Raw genomic sequence first — 24,169 nt, forward strand, 5'->3', positions numbered from 1 at the left:
ACCTGTGCACGAATTTGTGCACCGGGCCTCTAGTATGACACAACTACCACATATTCAATTCAAAGAGCAATGACTTAGCCCTAGCTAGTTAGGCTCAGTGGATAGAGCATCGACCTGTGGACTGAAGGGTCCTGGGTTCGATTCCGGTCAAGAGCATGTACCTCTGTTGCAGGCTCCTTCCCAGGCCTGGCCCCCCGGTCAGGGCTCGTGCAGGAGGCAACCAATAGATGTGTTTCTCTCACATGGATATTTCTCTCTGTCTTTCCCTCTGTCATCCACTCTCTAAAAATCAATGGAAAAAATATCCTCAAGTGAGGATTAAAAAAAAACAACAAAGAGAAATTCATATCTTACATGTGCTCCAGTTCCTTCTGTGTATCCTCCAGAGAAATACCCAGCAACACACAGATGCCCCGTCCAATGGCACTTATCTGCTCTTCTCCAACTAGAAAGGAAACAAAAGATAAAAAAGACTCAGAACCATATAGGTGCCATGAAACACTTTTAAATAACCACAGGAATGTTCAAATATCACACATACTTCTTGTAACTTCTTTGGCAAAGTCAGCAGGTATTCAAAAATGAAAGGAGTTGTGTAAATGCAGTAATACAATCCTAATTTATGTCCATTCTGATTTTATATCTGGAATGAATGTGTTCTAAAGTGAACAACCACTAAGCAGGGTTTGAGGGCCACATTTTCATCTGTGTGACCTTGGGTAAGACACCTGAAACTTTCTATGATGGAGTTTGCCAATCTATAAAAACAGAAGTTTTCCTGCCCAAAGAATCCAGCTCAGCTATATTAATTCTCAGGAGATGCCTGCTTGTCTTGGAATCAGCAAATCTGGTAACACAATACATAGCACAAAATGGAAAACACATGTCATAAAATAAAAAAATAATTTTTCTACTTACTCCAGAAAAGAGAAATATATTATACACAAAACCATGCTTTAAAAGTTTCAAGTCAGCAAACTATTATTTCCCAATTTAGTACTAAAGTTGCATTCTAAGCCAATGATTTCCAGATCTTTTTAAATCATGCAACTCATTCATAAAAATAATCTCTGAACATATATTCCTAGTCCAAACATTTGTGTATGTATTTATAGTTAAATGTACGCTCTACTACCAATAGTGTTGGCACAGGACTTAGGCCAAGATGCATCATTATGATGGAAAATCGAATCCTTCCTTCCAATACTGACCTTCATAATTTTCTAATCTTTTTGGTCAACTTTTTGCCAAATCTCATGAGATTATTGCTGTTTTTTTACTTTATCATGTACTGACCTAATGTTCCAATTAGAAGAGGGGCAACTCTGCCATTTTCTTGTTTGCTTCTATTGGATAATAATATCTATAAATATACCTGACAAGGCCAGGCCAGCATGGCTCAGTGGTTAAGCATCGACCTATGAACCAGAAGGTCACACCGTTCGATTTATTGACAGGGCATATGCCTGGTTTCAGATTCAATCCCCAGTAGGGGACATGCAGGAGGCAGCCAATCAATGATTCTCTCTCATCATTGACCTTTCTATCTATCTCTCCCTCTCCTTTCCTCTCTGAAATCAATGAAAATGTATTTTAAAAAATAAGTAAATAGTATTTTCTTTTTTTCTATTTCAATAATTTTTTATTTTTCAATTACAGTTGACATACAATATTACATTAGTTTCAGGTGTATAACCTTGTGATTAGACATTTATATAACTTACAAAGTGATCACCCTGATAAATCTAGTACCTATCTGACACCATACATAGCTATTACAATATTATTGACTATATTCCTTACATTGTACTTTACATCCCCATGATTATTTTGTAACTACAATTTTGTACTTCTTAATTCCTTCACCTTTTTCATCCATTCCTCCATCCCCTATCCCTCTGGCAACCACCAAAATGTTCTTTATATCTATGAGTCTGTTTCTGGTCTGCCTGTTTGTTTTGTTTTTTAGATTCCACATGTAAGTGAAATCATATGGCATTGTTTTTCTCTGAATTACTTATTTTACTCAGCACAGTACCCTAGGTCCATCCATGATGTTGCAGATAGCAATATTTCATTCTTTTTATGAATAATAAAATGACAATAAATATATATGTATCAATAATTATTTTAAATGTAAATGGAGTCCGGGAGAGGCCGCGCGACCCTGGGTCAGGGAGAGGCCACGCGCCCCTGCGTCCAGGTGAGGCTGGATCCCGGGCCTGGGTGAGGCCACGCGCCCCTGGGTCTGGGTGAGGCTGCACGCCCCTGGGTCCGGGTGAGGCTGGATCCTGGGACCGGGTGAGGCCACGCGCCCCTGGGTCCGGGTGAGACCACGCGCCCCGGGGCCCGGGTGATGCTGGGCCCCAGGTCCGGGTGAGGCCACGCGCCCCTGAGTCTGGGTGAAGCCGCGCCCCTGGGTCTGGGCGAGACCAAACCAGAGGGAGTCGGACCTGCATTACCACCATTTCTCCACCATCCAGAGCTGAAAAGTCAGTGCCGACATGTACACATAAGGAACTGGTGGACATTGAAATTGGGTCTCAAAAGAACTGTTGGTCCAGAAAGAAACTCACTACAGACTGATTCATTTGCCTGTCAGCATAACTATTATTGCTCGTCTCACATTCGGTTCTTATAAGTATATTTCTAGTAACACATGATCTCACTCATCTAGGGGAAATGATGAACAACATAGACTGATGAACAAGAACAGACCCAGAAACAAGGAGGCATCGATCGGACTGTCGGGCCTCAGAGGGAGGGTAGGGGAGGGTGGGGGGAGGGGGGAGAGATCAACCAAAGGACTTGTGTGCATGCATACAAGCCTAACCAATGGTTAAGGACAACAGGGGGGTGGGGGCATCCGTGGGGAGGGGTGTGGGATGGGAATGGGGGGATGAGGACAAATATGTGACACCTTAATCAATAAAGAAATTTAAAAGAAAATGTAAATGGATTAAATGTTCCAATCAAAAGACACAGGGTGGCTAAATGGATAAGAAAATAAGACCCTTAAATATGCTGCCTACAAGAGACTCCTTTCAGGAGGGTATAGTAGAAGAATATCATGTAAGGAAAAATAACCTATAAGTAAATTACATCTAGAAAATTAATACTTTAGAAAATTAATTGTAAGGCTAAAAGCAAGACACCCATGAAAAACATACAAGGTGTCAAAACAAGCCAGAGGAAAATCATTTAGGCAAAAAATGAAATAGGATCCCAAGTCAAATTTATAGAAAATATTCCTTTATTAACTTTTGGTTGAGAATATGTTTGTATATTTTCAGAAAACAACTCCGAGACCATGTGGATTCCAGCAACAGAGAGGAATCGACAGGACTACTCCAGCCATGAAGACAGAAGAGAAGCAGTCCAGAGATGGAAGACGCTGACGTGGCCTTCCCATACTAGCAGTTAGCAGCTGTGCATCACTGCAGGTTGCCCAGGACCAAACCAGAGAGGGTCGGACCTGCAATACCACCATTTGTCCACCATCCAGAACTGAAATATCATTGCTGTTATGAACACATTAAGCAACTGTTGGACATAGAAACTGGGACTCAAAAGAACTGTTGGCCCAGAAAGAAACTCACTACAGACTGATTCATTTCCTGTCACTATAACCATTATTGCTTGTCTCATTTTCGGTTCTTATAAGTGTATTTCTAATAGCACATGATCTCACTCATCTAGGGGAAATAATGAACAACATAGGCTGATGAACAAGAACAGACCCAGAAGCAAGGAGGCATCGATTGGACTGTCGGGCCTCAGAGGGAGGTAGGGGAGGGTGGGGGTAAAGGGGAGAGATCAACCAAAGGACTCGTGTGCAAACATATGCGCCTAACCAGCGGTTGGGGACAACCGGGGGGTGGGGGCATGTGTGGGGAGGGATGTGGGATGGGAATAGGGGGATGAGGACAAATATGTGATACCTTAATCAATCAATAAATTTTTTTAAAAAAGAGACTCCTTTCAGATCGAAAGACACACACAGACTGAAAGTAAAGGAATGAAAAAAGATATTTCAGCCCTAGCCGGTTTGGCTCAGTGGATAGAGCGTCGGCCTGCAGACTGAAAGGTCCCAGGTTCGATTCCGGTCAAGGGCACATGCCTGCATTGCGGGCTCGATCCCCAGTGGGGGACGTGCAGGAGACAGCCAATCAATGATTCTCTCTCATCATTGATGTTTCTAGCTCTCTCTCCCTCTCCCTTCCTCTCTGAAATCAATTTAAAAATGTATTTTTAAAAAGATATTTCATAAAAATGGAAGTGAAAAAATAAAGCTGGGTTAGCAATACTTACACCAGACAAAATAGACTTTAAAGCAAAGACTATATAACAAGAGACAACCAAGGACCAGCAATTCCACTTCTGGGTATTTATCTGAAGAAGCCCAAAACACAAAATCAAAAAGACATAGGCATCCATATGTTCAATGAAGCATTATTTATAATAGCCAAGATATGAAGCAACCTGACTGTCCATCAATAGGTGAATGGAGCCCTAGCCAGTTTGGTTCAGTGGATAGAGCATCAGCCTGAGGACTGAAGGGTCCCAGGTTCAATTCCTGGTCAGGGCAAATGCTTGGGTTGCAGGCTCAATCCCCAGTAGGGGACCTGCAGAAGGCAACCCATCAATGATTCTCTCTCATCATTGATGTTTCAATCTCTTTCTCCCTCTCCCTTCCCCTTTGAAATCAATAAAAAAATATTTTTAAAAAATAGGTGAATGGCCCTGACCGGTTTGGCCCATTGGATAGAGCGTCGGCCTGTGGACTCAAGGGTCCCGGGTTCGATTCCGGTCAAGGGCATGTGCCTTGGTTTCGGGCACATGCCCAGTGGGGAGTGTGCAGGAGGCAGCTGATCAATGTTTCTCTCTCATCAATGTTTCTAACTCTCTATCCCTCTCCCTTCCCCTCTGTAAAAAATCAATAAAATATATTTTAAAAAATAGGTGAATGGATAAAGAAGTGGTACATATATATAATGAACTATTAGTCATAAAAAAAATATTACTTTTTTATAATGTCAATATATCTTCTAAATTTTCCCCAAAGTATGTTTTAAAAGCTTAAAAAATAATGACTATTGAGCTATATCCACCATTAAAGTAAATATGCATTATAGAAAAATTGAAAAATATAAGAAAAAGGAAGAAAAAATATTATTGTAATATTATTATAAATATTGTATATAAATTGTGTCTCATCTTTTCTCTTAACATTGCATTAGGATTTTTCCATGTTATAAGCTTTTCCTAAACATCTTTTAACAGTTGCATCCCATCCAGTAGAACAGTTGCATTCCATCCAATGATCTGACTAACCACCACAGGGATACATTCGTTATAACTGATAAGCCTACAATGACACACCATGATCATCCAATGTCCGTAGTTGACATTGGGGTTCACTCCTGGTGCTTTGGATTTGGACAAAGACATATATAATGACATGTATCCACCATTATAGTATCTCAATGGGTCATTTCACTGTCCTAAAAGTCCTCTGTATTCTGCCTTCTTATCCCTTTAAAGTGTTTTCTATAATTAGGATTATCTTCTAGAGTAGATTTTAAAAAGTAGAATCATTAGTTGAAGTGATTCAAATCACTATTTGAAGCTTCAACATTTTTACAATGTAGTATTGTCTCCATAAGAAACAAGTTATGTCCCAAAGCCTATAGATGACACAGTTTGCTCTCTTATTTTAGACCAGTTTTGCCCCTCCTCCTGGAACAAATAGAAGAGTTAGGAGATTCAAAGGGGTCTTTTATTATAGACAAAGGAATTTCCAAATTTAAAAACATGAGAATTTTAGACAAAAGGTTACCAGGCTAGAAAAGAGCTGAGATATTTGGTCCGTTTCTCCATGTACAAGAGGCATCACCCATGAACCTCTTCTTTGAGGTTCATCACCCCAATTAACACATTAAAGCCCATCGATTTTATTTTTTTAAATATATTTTATTGATTTTTCACAGAGAGGAAGGGAGAGGGATAGAGAGCTAGAAACATCGATGCGAGAGAAACATCGACCAGCTGCCTCCTGCATACCCCCTACCGGGGACGTGCCCGCAACCAAGGTACATGCCCTTGACCAGAATCGAACCTGGGACCTTTCAGTCCGCAGGCCAACGCTCTATCCACTGAGCCAAACCGGTTTTGGTAAGCCCATCGATTTTAGATCCTCTTCCCAATGCTCTATGATTCTGTTCAGATTTTAGCTGCTAAAGCTGAGTGACAGGACATGGGGATTACGTACTATTCACCTGTTTAACCAAATGAATATGCTTGAAATGTTTCAAAATCAAGCTTTTTAAATTAGATTACCACAAAATTTGCCTGCCAATCTCATAAAGTGAGTCTTTCACATAATAAGATATGACTCCTAATAATGTACTCTGTCCCAACCATAATATTGGAAGTGACATTTTAGACTCCTGAAATAAAATGTCATTAACTTACAGCCACGTTTCAGTGGAGCCAGTCACATTGTTAAGGAATCAAAAAAATCTCTTTCCATTACAATTCAACCAGAAGGCCTGGCTAACCCCAATGTCCCTCTAGCACTCAGAGAATTCCATTTTATTAACACCTTCCCACAATTCACACTTACCTTTTAATAGCAGGTAGGTTTATTTGCTTGTTTTTAACTAAAAACATATAATTTAAATAGTCAACTAAAATCACTCAAACTATTCAGCAAATCTCACAGAATACATCTTTTCAATATTCCAGAATGGAGAATTCAGAGAGAAAATATCAAAACTGAAATTCTCCAAAGTTTAGTCATTGTTGATGATGACCACATAAAGCAAAAAAAGTTTTCTTCTACAAATTATCCTAGTTTAGTGACTTTGAATATTAACTGAAATCTTTAAAAATTGTTTTAGCCGAAACCGGTTTGGCTCAGTGGATAGATCATCGGCCTGCGGACTGAAAGGTCCTGGGTTGGATTCCAGTCAAGGGCATGTACCTTGGTTGTAGGCACATCCGCAGTGGGGGCTGTGCAGGAGGCAGCTGATCGATGTATCTCTCTCATCGATGTTTCTAACTCTCTATCTCTCTCCCTTTCTCTCTGTAAAAAATCAATAAAATATATTTTAAAAAATTGTTTTAAAATTCCATAAATCCCTGTGTTGTTCTATTCCCTATTACTCCAGGGCCATATGTAAAACCAGTTACCAGAAGAGCTTAAAAATCATTAGGCAGAGTTGAAAAATTGAATCTCAGATCTAAACACCTGTATGCAGTTTTGCTGGATTTGGTTGTTTCTTTAGGGAATTTTGTTGTTTTGTTTTGAGATTTATATTTTTGCAGACACAAGAACACATATTTGGTATATAGACTGGCTTGAAGAATACCTGGAATTAGCTGGACGGAAATAATATTATAATCCTGCCAATAAAAGTAGAAAAGGCTATTAAAAAATCTAAAATTATTCATTAAATTTTTAAAAAATATCTGTATTATCTTGGTTTGAGTTTTTAAAACGCCTTAGCTATCTACATGCGTCATCTGGACCCGGTTAACGGTGATTAACGTTAATCACTGTACAAATTAGACTTCAGCGATCAAGTGATGACTAAGGGTTGGGTGACGTGGCCCACAAGAAATCGGTGGGAAAGAGAAACATTTCACCCTGAATTCCTTAGATTCTGACCCCATTCCTGCAGGGTCCAGCGAGGGAGCAAGGGGATGTCCTGCGGCAGGAAACGCTCTGAAGCCAGTCTGGGGCTGGTCACGTGGGTGCACGCCACTGTCAGAACTCCCCCACAGGAACAAACAGCTCCCGCATCTGTGCGAGGCAACTCCACAAAAAATCAGGCATGTAGAAGCCGGGGGACATGAGGGCTTTAAAACAGAATGTTGAAAAGAGGATGTTCTCGCTCCGGAAATCCTCCCTACGTGTTTGTGCAATACTCCACTGAAGAGCGGGCCACGGGGATTCCCGGAGGTTCTGCCCCTCTGTACTCAGGACCAAAATAAAAAGAAGAATAAGGCGTGTCTATCCTGAACCCAAAGAGGAGATCCTACAGCCAGGGACGCGCTGGGCCCCCCAGGCACAAGGACAGCGATCTGGGGCCGTAGCGGGACCCGAGCCCGGCCGGGGTGCGAGCTCGCGGGCACAGGGGACAGATCGGCCCGGGGACCGCGCGGGGAATCAGTGGCGGGGCGGCCGGGACTGGCGGCGCGGGGTCAGGGGCGGCTCCTCCCGGCCCGGCCCCGCCCGACTGACCTGTGACGCTGGCCCGGGTGACGCGCTGCACCACGGCTCTCATGGCGGCGGCTGGGGCGAGTGGGGTCGCACCCGCTCCTCCTGGCTTCACGGCTCTGCGAGCGGCTCCGCGGCCTGCGCCCTCTACCGGTGACACTAGGAAGTGCGCCCCGCGGCCCTGGAAGGCCAGGTTGGGGAATGCCGGCGGATGTCGGCCACGCCCTCCCACGGGTTGGTCCCGCCCATGCCGGCCACGCCCACCTGTGGCCTCCCTGTAACCCGGCTGATCCAGGGATAGGACCCGCCCCATTCTCGGTCGGGCTCCACTCACAGCTGGGCCCCGCCCTAACCACCCTCGGATCCCCAACCAAAACCCAGACCCAACTCTGCCCAGACCGGTGTCTGCCCCTGTTTCCTCTCACTTCCCCAGGCCTAAGAGACATCATTCCTAATTCCCAACTGTGTCCAGAATCCTAATTCTAATTGTGTTCCCTCTTCCTCTTCGCCATCCCTCCGCACAAGTATCCTCCCAAATTGTTTCTCCCCCGTTTTCCTGACTCAGTGGCTTCTCAGAAAGCAGACAGGAGTTGCTGCCTAAAATAGCCATTTAACTATTTAAGTATTCTTTTGACTTAATCCTATCATGGCAATACAGAGATGTATACTGTAATTCTGTAATTCTAATTCTTCCTCTAATTCAAATACTAGCCCACCCACCCCGCCCCACCCCACCCCCAGAGGGTTATTAGGACATTTAAATAAAATAGACTATGCAAAAGTGCTTAGAACGCTGCAAAGGACTATACAAGGTATCACCCTAACAAATTATTATCACAGATGAAAATAAGTTCCTCTCAATGTGTCTTCTTCTTACAGTCCTCTAATAGCGTTGGTGGGTGTAGAATGATGAGCTTCAGGACAAGCTACCCCAAAACATAGCACCTTGGCATATTGAATATTTAAAGCTGGAATCTGAGAAAACAGAAGCGGGAATGTCACTCAGACCTTCCCCTGAACCTTCTCTCCTGGAACAGATCATAAACACCTCATGTGAGAGGTGCCATCCCTATACTTGGAGGAAGAACAAACAGGCCTTGCTAGGTCTCCCCCAATTTATGACAGTTACCTCATATTACTTATTCCTCCACAACTGCCCACTCTTCATCAAACTTAGCATAAAAAAAGCCGAAACCGGTTTGGCTCAGTGGATAGAGCGTCGACCTGCAGACTCAAGGGTCCCAGGTTTGATTCTGGTCAGGGGCATGTACCTTGGTTGCAGGCACATCCCTAGTAGGGGGGTGTGCAGGAGGCAGCTGATTGATGTTTCTAACTCTCTCTTCCTCTCTGTAAAGAATCAATGAAATATATTTTTTTTTAAAATTTAGCATAAAAATACTCAGGTCTAACTGTCTCTTCAGGTCACCATTTCCTTATGAAGACTCCCATGTCATGTATTGATTGATTCAGTCACATGTAAAACAAATAAATGTATATGCTTTTCTCCTTTTCATCTGTCTTTATCAGTTTAATTTTCAGACCCACCCAGGGACCCTATGAATGTTGAGGGAAACTTTTTCTCCTCCTCTAAGAGAAAGCATTCAAATAAAGAACAAGGAAAGTCATTTGGCCAGAAAAGAATACAAATTAGTATGCTTGAATGTTTACACTACACACTAACTTATCTTAATGAAGTGGCCAAAGTTAATCTCATCAGTAATGAGAAAACCATCATATGCTCCCTGATATTGCACTGAGAAAGACACAACATCAGTTTTGTGGCATTTCTACCAAAAATTTGTAATCTGTGTGGGAAGGGAGAAACTTTCCTTTACCCTCAAGGTTCTTTCAGCTGGTCCCGTGGTCGGCAAACTGCGGCTCGCGAGCCACATTCGGCTCTTTGGCCCCTTGAGTGTGGCTCTTCCACAAAATATCACGACCTGGGTGAGTCTATTTTGAAGAAGTGGCGTTAGAAGAAGTTTAAGTTCAGCCAGGACCGGTTTGGCTCAGTGGATAGAGCATCAGCCTGCCGACTGAAGGGTCCCAGGTTCCATTCTGGTCAAGGGCATGTACCTTGGTTGCGGGCACTTCCCCAGTTGGGAGTGTGCAGGAGGCAGCGGATTGATGTTTCTAATTCTCTATCCCTCTCTCTTCCTCTCTGTAAAAATCAATAAAATATATATTTTTTTAAAAAAGAAGTTTAAGTTTTAAAAATTTGGCTCTCAAAAGAAATTTCAATCATTGTACTGTTGATATTTGGCTCTGTTGACTAATGAGTTTGCCGACCACTGAGCTGGTCAATTAATAACCAAATAGACATGATTTAATTCATATATATTTATGGGAACCATGCATACATATAAGAAGAGCCAGAGACCCTGCATGCATGACAGGTTCGAAGACAGAAAGGGAGAATGGGTATATAAGACATTCTGAGGTAGCAATGAGGTAAGGTGCCTTGGGGCTTCAAAGGGTCATTGCAGGGAGAGCACCTTTAGTAACTAATTAGTAGTTTGCCCTGCCCTATAGATAATAGCCTCTTACTATGGGCAAAACCCCCAATCCAAGTTCTTCTAAGTCAGTGGTCGGCAAACTGCGGCTCGAGAGCCACATGTGGCTCTTAGGCCCCTTGAGTTTTTAGCAAAGGCCAGCTTAGGAGTACCCTAATTAAGTTAATAACAATATACCTACCTATATAGTTTAAGTTTAAAAAATTTGGCTCTCAAAAGAAATTTCAATCGTTGTACTGTTGATATCTGGCTCTGTTGACTAATGAGTTTGCCGACCACTGGTCTAAATATTTGCAGGGCAGAAGTTTCTCATGAGCCCACAGCTAAAAGTTGCCTTTAGCTCAAAAACAATCCACATACCACAGATACATGTTGGGATGGCTCTTTCTGACCCCCCACAGTTCCTTCCTGAAACTTCCCTGGAAGTTTCACATTCCAGAAATGGTGTTGATTTTTTCTTTATATATATATTTTTTTATTTTATTTTATTTTATTTTATTTTATTTTTATTGACTTCAGAGAGGAAGTAAGAAGGAGAGAGAGAAACATTAATGATGAGAGAGAATAATTGATCGGCTGCCTCCTGCATGCCTCCCACCGGGGATTGAGCCCGAAACTTTGGCATGTGCCCTTGACTGGAATCAAACCGGGGACCTTTCAGTCTGCAGGCCGCTCTATCCACTGAGCCAAACCAGCTCGGGCGATAGTCTCAGTCTTGAGACAGGTTCAGTTCAGTTAAACAGTTGTATCTCATTTCAGGAGGCAGTGATGCCAGTGGGCTCCTAAAATTAAGCCTATGGTGCAAGGACAGAGCAGGTATTTAATAAAAAGCATCCCTATGGAAACCAAAAAAAAAAAAAGCAGTCTATAAACTGTTTGAGTTCTGAAGGCAGGCAGTTGAGAAGATGTCTAATTATGTCTGGAATCATCTTCAGATTGAGTGAGGACAGGTAGTTCCAGCCTGATAGCTTCTCCTGGTCTGCAGTATGAATGTCTCTGGTGATCTTTCCGGGATAGGCAGAATGACTGTCTATATATGAGCTGTGGTGATTTCTCTGAACTCTATTACCAAGTTCTCCATCTTCAGCTTACATGGCCCTGGGAAAAGGGCAGTTTCAGTCCTCAATGATTCCAAGTCAAAGGATGAAAGAAAAATTAGAAACATTCGTTTGGAGAGTCATAGGCAGTTGTTGGAGGGACCTAGGATAATTGGAGATCCAGTCCATTTACAAGAAGGAAACAAAAAAACTCAAAAAATAATGAACAGCATCAGAATGTAATATCCACAAACGTATATCGTAATTTCTATTGAAACATAATTTTTTCCTCTAAGATCATTATTTTTACCAAAGATAGCCAAGTTAAGTCTAATTTATTTGCAAAATAAGTCATTTCAATAAACTTGGCCTGATTATTTGTATAAGTCCAGCAAGAATAGTAATTAACCAGGAAGGCTCTTTTAAATCTGCTGTGCTGGAATTTTCCATAAGAAATCTTCAAGACTGAACTTAAAAAGGCCTCTTCAGGCCAGAAAAGCCATGGCAAGAACTTGCCATCAGACCTTGCCTGCAATACGTATAGATTTGGATGAGTTCCTCTTTTCTCAAACTCCTCAAAATATCCTGAAGCTTCTATACCTGCCAAGAAATGACATTCTTTACTCACCTCCTAAGGCTGCTGCTGACTTCCGTAAGCAAGGTACTATGCCAATATTTTAAAGGGTTTTTGTTGGCTTCTGTCAGTCAATATTAAAGCTGTCTGGTCGTATCTGAGTCTATGCATGTCTCCCTCAAATATGACATTCCAGTCAAATCCTTGATATATAACTAGTTTTCAACTGTCTTCTGTTATAAGGAGAACAGATTTTTATTGAACTTATGCAAATAACAATATTGCCATGAAAATGAGAACACTCGCTGAGAATTTCCGAATTCTGGGGGAATCAAGTAAAGAGAAAAGGACATGCTTTTCTATTCTGTTTACAAAGGTGTAGTTTACCAAATTGCTCTAAGTCATGGCTAGCTTTAGGAAATTGTTTTCTTATATCTGAAAAAACAATCCAGCAACATTTCAAACAAAAAGTTATATTGTAACCATTCTCATCAGTTCATTCAGCTCATTGCAATTAAAATTTCTGCTTGAATCAATTTTTCCATTAGTTCTCTCAATCTTGCCCGATAATTGAGTGATAGGGTCAGTGATAATTCCAAGTGTTCGAGTCTGTCCATCAACGTTCATTATGATTTATGCTGCGCTGGTGTCGACCCATGAAGGAAGAGGTCCCCGGTTTGTTTTGGGTCAGAGCACATGCCTGAGTTGTGAGCTCAGTTCCCAGTAGGGGGCTTGCAGGGGGCAGCCGATCCGTCTCTTTCTCATCATGGATGTTTCTATCTCTCTCCCTCCTCTCTCTCTAAAATCAATAATTTTTTTTTAAATTCATATGATTTTCTCAGAGAACGTTGAAGGCATACACTAAGTGGGAAATACATTTTCAAGCACTGTCTTTGCTACTGTGAGGGTATCAGCCTTTCAGTAGGGGAAGGCTTTAACCCATCTGGGAAACATACACCGGGAGCATATTGGTAACCCATACTAAATAGCAGTTGAATAAAGTCCAGTTTAAAAGAACTATGGTGGTCCTAGCCGGTTTGGCTCAGTGGAAAGAGCGTCGGCCGGTGGACTGTCAGCCTGATTCCAGTCAAGGGCAGTACCTCGGTGGCAAGTTCAGTCCCCGCCGGGTCAGGGTCAGGGCGAGTGCAGGAGGCAACCAATCCATGTGTGTGTCTCACATCAATGTGTCTCTGTCACATAGATGTTTCTCTCTCTGTGTCTCTCCCTCTCCCTTCCACTCTCTCTAAAAATCGATGGGAAAATATCCTTGAGTGAGGGTTAACAACAACAGAAAAGTACTATGGTAATGAAGAAATGCGGTAAGAGAAAAGGGGGGAAAAATGGGGTTTGACAGGAGCCTGAAAGAATCAAGTGGCCCATCTTGGGTTTCCCATAGACTATTCACTTAATTTACAGCCATTGTTCACCTTTATAATATACCCTGAAAGTTTATCACCACTTATTTTACAACTAGTAAAACGCCGCGGTAAAATTTGCATATATGTAAATGATTAGACGGAAAAATGATATTCAATAGTAAAGTCAAGCTGAAAAAGGAGTAACTTAAAATTTTCTTCCACTTATATGTTCTGAAAATGAGACTGCTGTTTATAGAATAAGCTGGAAATTTTTATTCAAACACTGAAACTAGCCACCGTCAGTGTAATAGAAGTTGCTTTTATGAGAGGCATGCACTGCAAGGGCAGTGGGTATGTTTCTCTCTCTCTCCCAATTTTTTTTTTGGGAGGCAACCAAAATTTTTGCGAGGCCTTGTTCCTACAAGGCTTGCTTATGACACTGTTTAAAAGAAGAAAGACATCTGCTCAATGGTGCCTCACAGGCTGGGTACTGTACTTTCTGCCTGCACCAGTCACTCACTAGCTCCAGTGCTTGTGGGCTGTGTGGGGACTGCAGGCTCAATTGTTAGGTGATCAATGACTCTCACCGTTGATGTTTCTTCTTTCTCCTCCTTTTTTTTTTTTTTTTTACATTTTTTTAAATTTCTTTATTGATTAAGGTGTCACATATTTTTCCTCATCCCCCCATTCCCATCCCCCACCCCTCCCCACAGATGCCCCCACCCCCCTGTTGTCCTTAACCATTGGTTAGGCTCGTATGCATGCACACAAGTCCCTTGGTTGATCTCTCCCCCCGACCCCCACCCTCTCCTACCCTCCCTCTGAGGCCCGACATGAGCGAGATCATGTGTCACTAGAAATACACTTATAAGAACCGAATGTGAGACGAGCACTAATAGTTATGCTGACAGGCAAATGAATCAGTCTGTAGTAAGTTTCTTTCTGGACCAACAGTTCTTTTGAGACCCAATTTCAATGTCCACCAGTTCCTTATATGTACATGTCGGCACTGACTTTTCAGCTCTGGATGGTGGACAAATGCTGGTAATGCAGGTTCAACTCCCTCTGGTTTGGTCTCGCCCGGACGCAGGGGCGCGGCTTCACCCGGACCTGGGACCCAGCATCACCCAGGGCCCGGGGCGCGTGGCCTCACCCAGACCCAGGGGCGTGTGGCCTCACCCGGACCCAGGGGCGTGGCCTCACCCGGACCCGGGACCCAGCCTCACCCGGATCCAGGGGCGCACGACCTATTTCCAGGGTCGCACGACCTCTTTCTCCACCTTTATCTCTGGATTATAGTATATGTTTTTTCTATTTCTTTTTTAACAAGAGTATTCCTTATAATATACTTATATGCATAGTTCATGGACAGGGCCAGTAGGTTAGTGAAAACCTAAAGGAGGGAGTGGGGAGGGGCTGGGAAGAGGAGAGTGGAGGGGTGTAAAAGGGGGTGGGGAGAGTAAGTGGGAGATACATGTGATGCTATCAACAATAAAAATAGAGAACATAAACTGATGAACAAAAACAGATCCAGAGACAGAGAAGCATCAATCAGACCATCAAACCTCAGAGGGAAGGTAGAGGAGGGGGAGGGGAAATGGGAGGGTGGGAGGGGGGGGGGAGGGAGAGATCAACCAAAGGACTTGTATGCATGCGTATAAGCCTAACCAATAGACGCAGACACCAGGGGGGTGAGGGCACAAATTGGGGAGGTAGGGGGGAGTAATGGAGGGATAAGGACACATATGTAATACCTTAATCATAAAAAGAATATGTATTTTTATTTTTCGAATTCATGCACCAGTGGGGGTCCCTCGGCCTGGCCTGTGGGATCAGGCCAAAACCAGCTCTCTGACACCCCCAAATTCAGTACCTTACATAATTTTTAACAAAACTTAGTTCTTTCACACGGACAACAGTGTGGTGAGTGGGGGGGTGGGGAGATGGGAAACAGAAGAGGGTATAGGGGGGTAAATGGTGATGGACGGAGACTTGACTTGGGGTGGTACACATATAATAGAGTACAGATGATGTGCTGTGGAATTGTGCACCTGAAGCCTGTATAGTTGTTAACCTGTGTCAACCCAATAAATGTAAGTTTTTTTTTTAAAGTGTAGTTCCTGCCTGGCGGATGTGGCTCAGTGGTTGAGCGTCAACCTATGAACAGAAGGTCATAGTTCGATTCTCGATTCCCGGTCAGAGCACATGCCCAGGTTGTGGGCTCAATCCCCAATAGGGGGTATGCAGGAGGCGGATGATCAGTGATTCTCTCTCATCATTGATGTTTCTGTCTCTCTCCTCTCCCTTCCTCTCTGAAATCAATCAATATATATATTTTTTTTTAAAGAGAAAAGAAGCAAAAAGTAGGCAAACCTAATTTCAGTAAGAAATGTTTCAGTACTTTATCTTATTTGGAAATGATCCAGACATTCAATGAATATCCATAACTTTATTTAGCTAGCAAACCTTTAAAGTTACCAAATTACTAGACTTAGGAAACCATTTTTAAGTAAACCTATGTTGACATAAAAATGTCCAAATTTGTAGAAAACGTTTATAAGTTTATTAGATGCCCTGGCCAGGTAGCTCAGTTGTTTAGAGCGTCATCCCAATACAAAAAAGTTGTAGGTTTAATCCCCAGTCAGGGAATATACAAGAATCAACCAATGAGTGCGTAAAGAAGTGAAACAAATCAATGTTTTTTTTTTTCTTTCTCTCCTTTCCTCTCTCTAAAATCAAAACAAAACGAATTTATTAGAATTTATTTTAGCCAGAGGCAGGCAGGTTCAATGAGTGGCTGGCTGCATTTCAGTTCATGGTGCCAGGCCTTCCTAGGCCTATAACATAACTTGCTTTAATTCTGAGGTATCCAAACACAATTTTTTTTATAGTAAAAGATGGAAATTTATTGAGAAACAAGCACAGACTCTCATGTGGGGATGGGGAGAGAGTCCCCCAAACACAATTTTTGATAAATACCCTTTGAGTTAAGCCCACTTGTTACTTGCAACCAAGAGACCAGTGCAGCACTCTAGGACAGGAACCATGTTGTCCCAACTTTGTACTCCGTGTCTAGAATATTGGTAGTCACAGTTGGGATTTAATCCATACCTGTTCTGGTCCTAAAGAACAGATGGAGTATATTTAATTCATAACATTCTTACCAAGTACCCAATAGTATCCAAAGAGTGACTATAAATTCCATACTGTACATGGAGATTTGCTGAACCTAACCTTAAATGGACCACTAAAGCCGTGTCCAACATCCTATATAATAAAGAGGTAATATGCAAATTAACCCTCACACCCTCACAAGATGGCTGCCTACAACCAGGCCGGCAGGGGGGTTAGTGAGGGACAACCAAACAACTGAACAGTAGGCTGAGTGCAGCAACCAGGCTGGCGTGGGGGCCGTGAGGGGCAACCAGGCTGACGGGGGGGGGGGGGGGGGGGTAGCAGTTAGGGGCGATCAAGCTGGCAGAAGGGGGCAGTTGGGGGTGACCAGGCAGGCAGGTGAGCGATTAGGAGCCAGCGGTCCAGGATTTTGAGAGGGATGTCCAACTGCCAGTTTAGGCCCAATCCCCAGGATCCCAAGGGGTCCCGGATTGGAGAGGGTGCAGGCTGGGCTGAGGGGGAACCCCCCCCATTCACGAATTTCATGCACCAGGCCTCTAGTAAAATAAAGGTCATGAACTAGTTTCAGAAAGCAAGCATATGGAAGCTCAATGTAAAATTTCACTTCAACCCTTCACTCATGTAAGTATAGAGGAACACTTCTTGAATATGCCAGTTTACTTTTCCTCAAGGAAATATTTACTGCATATTGTTAGTGATCATATTTTACATAAAAGATGAAAGGTTATACACTTTCAAAAACATAAAATTGAAATCAAGGCATCTATCACATTTACATGCTGAAACAAAGTCCTGGTTTTCGGAATCCAGCAGTCAATCATGATTCTGGTCCAGGGCCACCAGTCCATGATTTCCAATAGTTGAGGATCTTGTCAGTAATTGGAACAAAATCTTCTTTATATGTGACAATTGTTTCCACATAAAACCCTTTTGGGGGCTCAGTTATTTCATTCCTTAGGTCTAATTCATCACCTTTGAAAGATATGGAACACCTGAATTATTAACTTTTAACTTAAGGAACAGTCATTAAAATTATTTAGTCAAGGCTTAGAAATAAAATAAGAATTACTTGACTCAGGGCTTTCAGATGTTGAGACATCTTTTTGTTCTACTTTATCACCTTAAAAAAAACAAAACATCTGAATTATTAACTCTGACTTAAATAGCAGTCATGTAAACTATTAGTAAAGAATTATAAAGAATTATAATTATAAAGAATTACCCCCAACCCCCATCAGATTCCTGACACCATTTTCTTTCTGTAAAAAAGAAAAATAAATAAAACATGACCACTATAGAAAATGAAATGGTTACACTCAATACTTGGGTGGACATGTGTACTTTCAGGCCACTGATAATCTTCATCACCAAATATAATCTTCAGCAGAGTTTACACATCACAGCTTTACCAAGATGTACTTAATTACTCCTTTAAAATGTAACACTGCCCTGGCCAGTGTTGTTCAGTGGTTAGAGCTGTGGTCGGCAAACTGAAGCTCACGAGCCACATGCGGCTCTTTGGCCCCTTGAGTGTGGGGCTCTTCCACAAAATACCACGGCCTGGGCGAGTCTATTTTGAAGAAGTGGCGTTAGAAGTTTAAGTTTAAAAAATTTGGCTCTCAAAAAAAGAAATTTTTAACGTTGTACTGTTGATATTTGGCTCTGTTGACTGAGTTTGCCGACCACTGGGTTAGAGCATCTGCCCAGCACCAAAGGGTGTGGGTTCAATTCCCAGTCAAGGGCATCTACCTAGGTTGCAGGTTTGATCCCAGCCCTGGTGGCCCAGGAGGCAACCAATTAATCTGTTTTTCTCTCTCTCTCCTCCCTCCCTCCCTTCTACTCTAAAAAACAATGGAAAAAATATCCTCGGGTGAGGATTAAAAAATAATAATAATGCTACCCAGTTTGGCTCAGTGGATAGAGCATCACCTGTGGACTGAAGGGTCCCGGGTTCAATTCCAGTCAAGGACACGTACCTTGGTTGCAGGTTCCCTGGCTGCAGGAGGCAACCAATGAAAGTGTCCCTCTCACATCCATGTTTCTTTCTGTCTCTCCCTCTCCCTTCCACTCTTTCTAAAAATCAGTGAAAAGCCCAACTGGTGTGGCTCATTGATTGAGCATTGACCAATGAACCAGGAGGTCACAGTTGGATTCCAAGTCAGGGCATATGCCCTGGTTGCAGGCTCCATCCCCAGTGGAGGGTGTAAAGGGAGGCAGCCAATCAATGATTCTCATCACTAATGTTTCTCTCCCTCTCTCTTCCTCTCTGAAATCAATAAAATACATATTTTTAAATAAATTAAAAATCAGTGGAAAAATATCCTTGGGTGAGGATTAACAAAAAATTTAAGTTAAAATAATAATACAGTAAAATAAAATGTAACATTAAATGGTTTTCAGTACATTCAGATCTGTGGAACCTACACAACAATCAATTTTACAATATCTTCATCCACAAAAATAAACCCCATGCTCTGCTATCACGCCTCCCATTCAGCTGCAAGCAACCACATATCTATTAGCAGTACAGATTTCCAAGCACGTTTTTAAAGCTAAGGGATTCCCTTTCTGATAAGGGTTTTTTTAAATGTAGTTTTTATTGACTTCAGAGAGAAAGGGAGATTTAGAAACATCAATGATGAGAATCATTGATAGGCTGCCCCTTACTGGGGATCGAGCCTGAAACCCGGCAAGAATCCTTGACCCGAATCGAACCGGCACCTTCTGTCCGCAGGCCTTTGCTCTACCCATGAAGCCAAACCAGCTAGGGCTCTGGTAAGGTTTTAATATTCCTTAGCTGGTGTAAGTGCTGATGAAATCGTTTGCTCGCCAAATGCGACAAAGGGCTAATGTTTCAGAACACCAGCGTCCAGCGTCTGAAAACGCCATCCCTAACGTCACTTTGATTCTTCAAATTCTTAGTATCAGGCATGGCCTCATTCAAAAATATAAGATTTGATCATTTAAAATGTAGTTCCTGGCACATTCCATTAAACCGAATGGCTCTAAACAACCGTTCCCGAGTTTTGTAGACTATCTAGGGCTGGCGCACAGCGAAGCCGCGCCGATGACCCCTGCGTGAGCTCCACGGAAGGCTGCATCTCCGGTGGAAGGCCTCGCGGGAGAGCCGTACCTCCTGCCTTGCTCTTTTTGCGGCGGCCGGTGAAAATCAAGGCGCCCAACACGCTCCAGGTGCCCAAAGCGTAAACAGCGGACATGCGCCGGTACCAAGCTGAGGCCTGGTCCGGACGCATGGCGCCACCAGAGGAAGGAAAGTCTTCTCCAAGCCTCGGGGGCGTAGGCGGTTCTTCCGGTCGGCGCGCCGCCGCCGCCGCTTCCTCCAATGGGGAGCTGGCCCCGATGCATCCTGGGGCTTGTAGTCCGGCGAGCCGCGCCCGGGATTGGGCTCAGGTCCAGGAGCTTTGGTTCCCGTTCCTTGCTGCGAACGCACGACCTTGCATGCCAAGTGACCTACTAAATGAGTATGAGCAAACTTCTCACTTGCAAATTTGTAACGTTTGCTTTAACAGGCTTCAGAAGGTATTTTCAAAAGGTTAGTTCCATTCCTCCTCCAGCTCGGATTTGCGAGGATAGCACCAGTGTTCCCCCCAACCCCCAACTCATCTTCTCTGTTTTCTTTTTTTAAAGTTTTTTTAAACATCCATGAGAGAGAAACATCAGTCAGCTGCCTCCTGCACACTCCCCCACTGGGGATGTGCCTGCAACCAAGGTACATGCCCTTGACCGGAATCGAACCTGGGACCCTTCAGTCCGCAGGCCGACGCTCTATCCACTGAGCCAAACCAATTAGGGCTCATCTTATCTGTTTTCCTTTCTGGAACCCTCTCTGGGTGAGCGTTGGGTTCCCCCACGTCATAGCTAATCCCTCCACTAGACTCTGGGCCTATTCTTTACTCCTTTCTCTGGGGCCTTTCCCATAAATTACACCCTAATGCTCCACCACCTCCTACACATTTTCATTTAATTTTTGCCCTTCCTCATACAAATCAGCCCCTATCTCAAAAGCAAACCGTCTGCCCTGGCTGGGGTGGCTCGGTGGGGCGGATCTCCTGGGCGGAAGGAAAGGTTGCCAGCTCCATTCCCTGTGGGTTCCCGGAGGACACCTGCCCGGTTTGTGGGGATTCCCAGGTGGGGAGCGTGTAGGAGGCAGTGGATGGATGTTTCTCCCTCTCCCTTCCTCCCTCTCTCTCTCTAAAAATAAATAAAAATATCTTTTTTTTAAAAAAAATCCCCTTCGACTGTTCACCTTCGGCTTTTCTCTTATCCATGCATGTCTTCAAAGCATCACCTACCCCTGCTCCAACAGACCAGACAACCTGAGAGCAAACGTTATGTGCTTGCCAGAGTGGACACTCAGTAAATTGCCATACGCCTTTACAGCCATGATCCACCCATTTCCGAAGCATCTGATACCACTGACCCCACCTGCTCCTTTTATGGCTTCAAAAACGTCTTCTTCGGTACCGCCGAATCCTTCGGGGCTCTTTCTACTTTGCCCATCCTAGAAATTGATATTTTGACACACCCCAAATCTAACTCTGAATGGATCATAGGCTGAAATTTAAAAGCTAAAACTAAACGCAAAAAAGAAAAAAATAGAGAAGAAAAATATTTACCACCTTGGGATAGTTTTTATGTCTCTTAGCATAAAACATAAAGCATGGGGAGGGAGGAGGACGCTGGCGGCCGGCGAATTTGGAGTGCCAGGAAGGGAGGCGAGGGCGAGAGTGTGGGGGGGACAGTGCGACGGCGCGGGAGCCTGGGGGCGGGGGGGGGGGGTAGGCGTTCGGGCTCTCGGGGAGAAAAACCCTGTGCTACCGCCCGAGGCACCCCCTCCTCCCGCGCCCGCCCTGGTTCGTAGGCCGCCTGCCCAGCCTCGCCACCTACCGGATTCACGGAGGCTTGAGCCCACGGGCACCCCCGCCCCGGAATCCGGACACCCCGCCCCGAAATCCGCTGGCCCCAAGGACAAAATATACCAAAAGAAAAAAAAAAGAAAATATTTCCTAGACAGAATTTTATGAGCAACTTGTTCTAGTAAAAGCCACAGTAAAATTTGCATATACGTAAGTACAAGTGCAGGACGGGAAAAATGATATTCAAGAGTAAATCCAAGCTGAAAAAGGAGTAACTTAAAAATTTCTTCCCACTATATGTTCTGAATATGAAACTGCTATTTACAGAATAAGCTGGAAATTTTTATCCAAGCACTGAAACTAGCCACTGTCAGTGAAATAGGAGTTGCTTTGACTCGAGAGGTGCGTTACGTGCTTGACAGGTATCTCTCTCTCTCCCAATTTTTTTTTTGGGAGGCAACCAAAATTTTTGGTGGCCTTGTTTCGACAAGGCTTACTTACATATTGTTAAAAGAAAGAAGAGTTTTTTCCTAGCTGGTTGGGTGAATAGCACTCCTTTCTGCGTGCTGAAGTGTCTTGTTTCTCTTGTGGTCTTAGCAACTCCTAGAAGATGTAGGAGGCAGCCAATCAATGGTACTCGGTCATCGTTGATGTTTCCACGTAGACTAGAAGTATATTTTAAAAAAAGCACTTTTGAGAATGTCTTAGTTGTCTTTAGTCACAGACTGTGGAAGTAGGAAGTTCCGGAGATTCATGATGCATTCAAGAACTAAGAATATTTGTTGCAATATGTTGCTTGCCTTTTATATATAGTTGGATTGTCTCTGTAATTTGAGTTGTAAGGCTTCTTAAATATTGTATATACAAATTATTCTTCACCTATTTTGAATATTGTTTCATTTTTTCTTAAACGTCACTTTTGATTCTGCAAATGTTCTATTTCCCAATGCTCTTTTTCAAAATATGTATCTTTTTTTTTTTCTTGATTAAGGTATATTATTAAGGTATTATCCCTCCATTGGCCCCCCTATCCTCCACCCCCCCACACTCATGCCCTCACCCCCCTGGTGTCTGCGTCCATTGGTTAGGCTTATATGCGTGCATAAAAGTCCTTTGGTTGATCTCTCCCCCTTACCCCCACCCTCCCCTACCTTCCCTCTGAGGTTTGACAGTCTGATGGATGATTCTCTGTCTCTAGATCTGTTTTTGTTCATCAGTTTATGTTGTTCTGTTTTTCTTGTTGATAGCATCACATATATCTCCCTCTCCCCCCTCCCCTTGTACACCCCTCCACTCTCCTCTTCCCAGCCCCTCCCGACTCCCTCCTTTAGAGGTCTTCACTAACCTACTGGCCCTGTCCATGAACTATGCATATATTATAAGGAATACTCATTAAAAAAATAAAATAGGAAAATACATATACTATAATCTAGAGATAAAGGGGAAGAATGAAAAAACATCAATTGTGAGATTGTGTTGAAACCAGTTTGGCTCAGTGGATAGAACGTTGGCCTGTGGACTGAAAGGTCCCAGGTTCCATTCCGGTCAAGGGCATGTACCTTGGTTGCGGGTACATCCCCAGTGGGGGGTGTGCAGGAGGCAGCTGATAGATGTTTCTCATGGATGTTTCTAACTCCTCTCCCTTCCTCTCTGTAAAAAATTAATAAAAATATATATTTTTAAAAATCATGAGATTGTCATTGATCATATAAGCGGTTGAGCCGGCAGTGCCCACAACCACTCGCAGTCCCAGCACAACGTCCACTACCTTTGAAACTGAAAGGAGCAGGAGTTAGGAAATACTTCCCTATGTGTAATAGGAAGTCTCCTAATTCCTCGCTACCAATATCTAGAACAGAGAATTAAAACTTATCCCAAAGATCGGCCTGGGTCACTTCCTCTTCCGTTTAACCAGTATTATCAACAAACCTTGTCAAAACAAGGCCACCAAAAATTTTGGTTGCCTCCCAAAAAAAAAATTGGGAGAGAGAGAGATGCCCACTGCTGCTGTAACGCACGCCTCGAGTAACAGCAACTCCTATTTCACTAACGGTGACTAGTTTCAGTGCTTGAATAAAAATTTTTAGTTTATTCAGTAAATAGCAGTCTCCTTTCCAGAACATAAACGTGGAAAAAATTTTAAGCTACTTCTTTTCAGCTTTAATTTACTCTTGAATATCCCTTTTTCCCATCTAACGTATTTACATATATGCAAATTTACTGTGGATTTTACTTGTTCATATATATATGTAAAAAAGAATATCTCCTACACAAGATTTTATGAGCAATATATTTTTTGTCCTTGGAGCTAGCGGGTTCGGGGGCGGGGGTGCCGGTGGGCTCAGGCCCGCTGAGTCCGGTAGGGGGCGGGGCGGGGCGCAGCCGCTGCCCCTCCCGCAGGCTCCGCGCCAGGAGGACCTGGCTGACCCTTCAAGATGGCGCGGGCTCCGCCGC

At 43.2% G+C, this 24,169-nt stretch overlaps 2 protein-coding genes across 7 annotated transcripts in view; both read right to left on the minus strand.

The window, feature by feature from the left end:
• DTD1 (D-aminoacyl-tRNA deacylase 1) overlaps positions 1-8,399 on the minus strand; it is a 173,958-nt gene extending 165,559 nt beyond the window's left edge. The window contains exons 1-2 of one of the 4 annotated variants that reach the window (XM_054723941.1): positions 8,249-8,396; positions 355-445 (exon numbers count right to left, since the gene is read on the minus strand). In XM_054723941.1, coding sequence (XP_054579916.1) covers positions 355-445; positions 8,249-8,291 — 134 coding nt within the window. In that variant the 5' untranslated portion in view covers positions 8,292-8,396. Of the gene's footprint in view, positions 1-354; positions 446-8,248 lie in introns of all 4 variants that reach the window. The other 3 variants (XM_008141125.3, XM_054723942.1, XM_054723940.1) reach the window with 3 other exon arrangements.
• A 7,738-nt stretch (positions 8,400-16,137) lies between these two features.
• On the minus strand, positions 16,138-20,152 carry SMIM26 (small integral membrane protein 26). Of its 3 annotated transcripts, none has more exons than XM_054724285.1 (4): positions 19,972-20,152; positions 17,908-17,958; positions 17,811-17,830; positions 16,138-16,825 (listed from the first exon to the last, which is right to left on the minus strand). In XM_054724285.1, the coding sequence occupies exons 1-4, from the start codon at positions 20,090-20,092 to the stop codon at positions 16,691-16,693; spliced, it is 327 nt and encodes a 108-aa protein (XP_054580260.1). In that variant the 5' UTR covers positions 20,093-20,152; the 3' UTR covers positions 16,138-16,690. The 3 variants fall into 3 exon arrangements, with proteins under 3 accessions (XP_054580260.1, XP_054580259.1, XP_027994830.2); XM_054724284.1 differs by lacking the exon at positions 17,811-17,830 and adding an exon at positions 17,615-17,810 and having other exon boundaries at positions 16,760-16,825; positions 19,972-20,139; XM_028139029.2 differs by lacking the exons at positions 16,138-16,825; positions 17,811-17,830 and adding an exon at positions 17,488-17,810 and having other exon boundaries at positions 19,972-20,137.
• Positions 20,153-24,169: the final 4,017 nt, after the last annotated feature.

Source organism: Eptesicus fuscus, chromosome 12 (assembly GCF_027574615.1).
Source record: "Eptesicus fuscus isolate TK198812 chromosome 12, DD_ASM_mEF_20220401, whole genome shotgun sequence".
In the NCBI taxonomy this organism is placed as follows: Eukaryota; Metazoa; Chordata; class Mammalia; order Chiroptera; family Vespertilionidae; genus Eptesicus; species Eptesicus fuscus.

What these genes read in the sequence shown, in the direction of transcription:
- SMIM26 (XM_054724285.1), bottom strand. Translation starts at nt 20,092, where the DNA reads ATGCGTCCGGACCAGGCCTCAGCTTGGTACCGGCGCATGTCCGCTGTT. An exon ending in ATCTGAAAGCCCTGAGTCAA is followed by an intron (nt 17,831 to 17,907) that starts GTAATTCTTATT and finishes TTAATAATTCAG; the next exon opens with GTGTTCCATATCTTTCAAAG. An exon ending in GTGTTCCATATCTTTCAAAG is followed by an intron (nt 16,826 to 17,810) that starts GTGATGAATTAG and finishes TCTGTTCTTTAG; the next exon opens with GACCAGAACAGGTATGGATT.